The following is a 2,408-nucleotide window of genomic DNA, read 5'->3' as shown; positions in this document are numbered from 1 at the left end:
TTACTTTTTCTTTTCAAATTTTACAAATCAATATTATCCGGAATCGTAAAATAAAAAAAAAAAGAAAAAATATCAAAATTAATATATATTTCCTGGTTCGCAATAAAATCGTTATCGTAGTTTCCATTAACTCGACTGAATTATAAAAGCAAAGCTCGGTATAATGCTTTAAAACACCCGACTTCCGTTCCGCTTCCCTTTCAGTGAAACAGTACAGAGTTTCTGCAAACTAGAAGCGCCACGGTAAAATTCTTATAGACTCGTATTATTCCTTATAAAACAAACGAGGGAACGAGGCTCCATTTCAAGCCGCATAACGTAAATCTTCCTCGAAGGTGATTAGAAACAGTGGCCTCACTGTCCGGAACATTAATTTTGATTATTTTGACGAACTGTAATGTAATGCACGATGGATGCAATGTAATAATCGCGATAACGAGGGGACGTTCTGCCAATGGAACGGCCAACTATCCAATGGCCCATCCCAAACGAATCATCAACTTAACACCTCGCGATAATCTTTCGTTTCTTATTATTTATTTATCGTTATTATTATCATTTCATTCTATTTATTTATTTTTCTCCCCATTTTTCATTTTCTCTCCATAAACCACGAAATATTCGAAATAATTTTACGAATTTCGTTGTAGGTAGCAGCTGCGAAACGGAAGACAGCGAGCAGTACGTGCCGGAGTTCCATCGTATGTCAAGTTAGTGTAATGGAGATATCATTTTTTCTACGATTATCGATCGATTTTCGAAGCAAGACGCGACGATTTCCCTTACGATTTATCTTATTACTACGTTTCGATCGCGTCAAGTAATGAGACACGAACGTCGAAGGAAGTCAATCTCAACAGAAACGGAAGCTGCACGGAAATGTATCGCATATGCAATTTAATCGTTAATACGGAAAGAACCTGGCCAAATAGGAAACTACGAATTCGCGTTCTCGCGACTCGCGTGTTCACCCTTAAATCCCGAGATCCTTCTTGTCTATTAAGTATTATTAAAAATTGTATCGGTTTTTCTCTCCTCTCGTTTGACAATGAGATTTCTTTTTTTTTTTTCCCGAAGCAATATCGACGGGCAATATTAAAAAAAGCCAATAAATCGCCCGGGGCCGGTGTTTCTAAAGTGGCAAGAAAGTATCAACAGAAGACTGCCGACGATTATCGATATCGCATTACACGAGGAAGCACTTTATATTAAATCTCTTTTTTTCTTCTTCTTTCTCGAACCTTTGGCTGATTAGCATCTCTCTCTCTTTCTCTCTCGACTGCCGTTTATCAAAGCCGCTTTAATATCGCGCGCGCGCAAAAAAAAAAAAAAAAAAGAAAAAGAAAAACTTCCTCTCCATCGAAGAAATCGATTCGTTAACGTTCTCACGAGATTCTTAAGAAAATTTCTCTCGAATCTGGCGCGTGTACGGAGATCTGGCAAATATTTCGATATAGAATAGAGGAGCAAACGGCCAGAGGGAATGACGGATAATGTCTATATGCTTATCTATACACGACGCGTGCACGTGTTCTTCTCTATCCTCGCGCGTGTATCAAATTTTCTATAAGGAAAATTTTACGCGCGATTAATCCGATCTTTATCCGATTCAATTGAACGAAATTGATAAAATTCCTTTTAATAATCCGCATCCGTCGACCGCGTTATCGAAATTGTAACGTGATACCTCGTCTCGCGTCTACCCTATGCCAAATTTATCCTTTACCCGTTAATTTTCATCATCAATTGCTCGACACGGAGCGAGAACTAACCGGCCCGTTTGCACGCGTAATACGAATGCAAACAATCAAAGGGAGAGCCCCGTTCGGGATAAACAGACCGGTCGACGGGTTTGGATTTACCAGATAAACTTTTATTCCAGATATATATCGTAATATACCGGATGTTGTTGCACCCGGTATATTAGTGTAACATCGAAAAAAAAAAAAAAAAAAAAAAAAAAGAAAGAAAGAAAGAAAAAAAAAAAATAATGCTCACCCGCGTATTTTCTTTCCACCTTGGTCGTATATGTCCACCGACACGAAGAGACGAAAATTCGCGCTGTTATCGTTATTATTATAACAAGAAAAATCGAGACGAAACGAAATCGTTTACGAGTTCGATCGTCGTCGAAGAACATCGAAAATTTCCCGGACACCGTCCGATTCCATTTTCTTTTCTTTTCTTTTTTTTTTTTTTTTCAATGGAAACGAGACGTTCGTACCGATTCTTTCGTACCGTCGAGTCGGTGGTTCTCCCGTAGCGAGTAAACTTCCGATGTTTGCAAATACAATGATTGCCGGAGGCCTCTGACTTATGCTTCCCACGGCCAGAGTCTGTTTGATTTATCGAGGGCGCACCCTCGGCCGCGCAAAATCGTCGACGGCCCCATTAGGAAGCGAACCCAC

The 2,408-nt window shown here is 39.5% G+C and overlaps 1 protein-coding gene across 1 annotated transcript in view; it reads left to right on the top strand.

The window, feature by feature from the left end:
- Positions 1-1,201, top strand: part of LOC116185802 — a 7,672-nt gene extending 6,471 nt beyond the window's left edge. Inside the window, exon 5 of the mRNA XM_031511094.1 lies at positions 651-1,201. Coding sequence (XP_031366954.1) covers positions 651-715 — 65 coding nt within the window. The 3' untranslated portion in view covers positions 716-1,201. The remainder of the gene's footprint in view (positions 1-650) is intronic.
- Positions 1,202-2,408: the final 1,207 nt, after the last annotated feature.

Source organism: Apis dorsata, unplaced genomic scaffold (genome assembly GCF_000469605.1).
Source record: "Apis dorsata unplaced genomic scaffold, Apis dorsata 1.3 scaffold_292, whole genome shotgun sequence".
In the NCBI taxonomy this organism is placed as follows: domain Eukaryota; kingdom Metazoa; phylum Arthropoda; class Insecta; order Hymenoptera; family Apidae; genus Apis; species Apis dorsata.
This window is presented reverse-complemented; position numbering and strand designations above follow the sequence as displayed.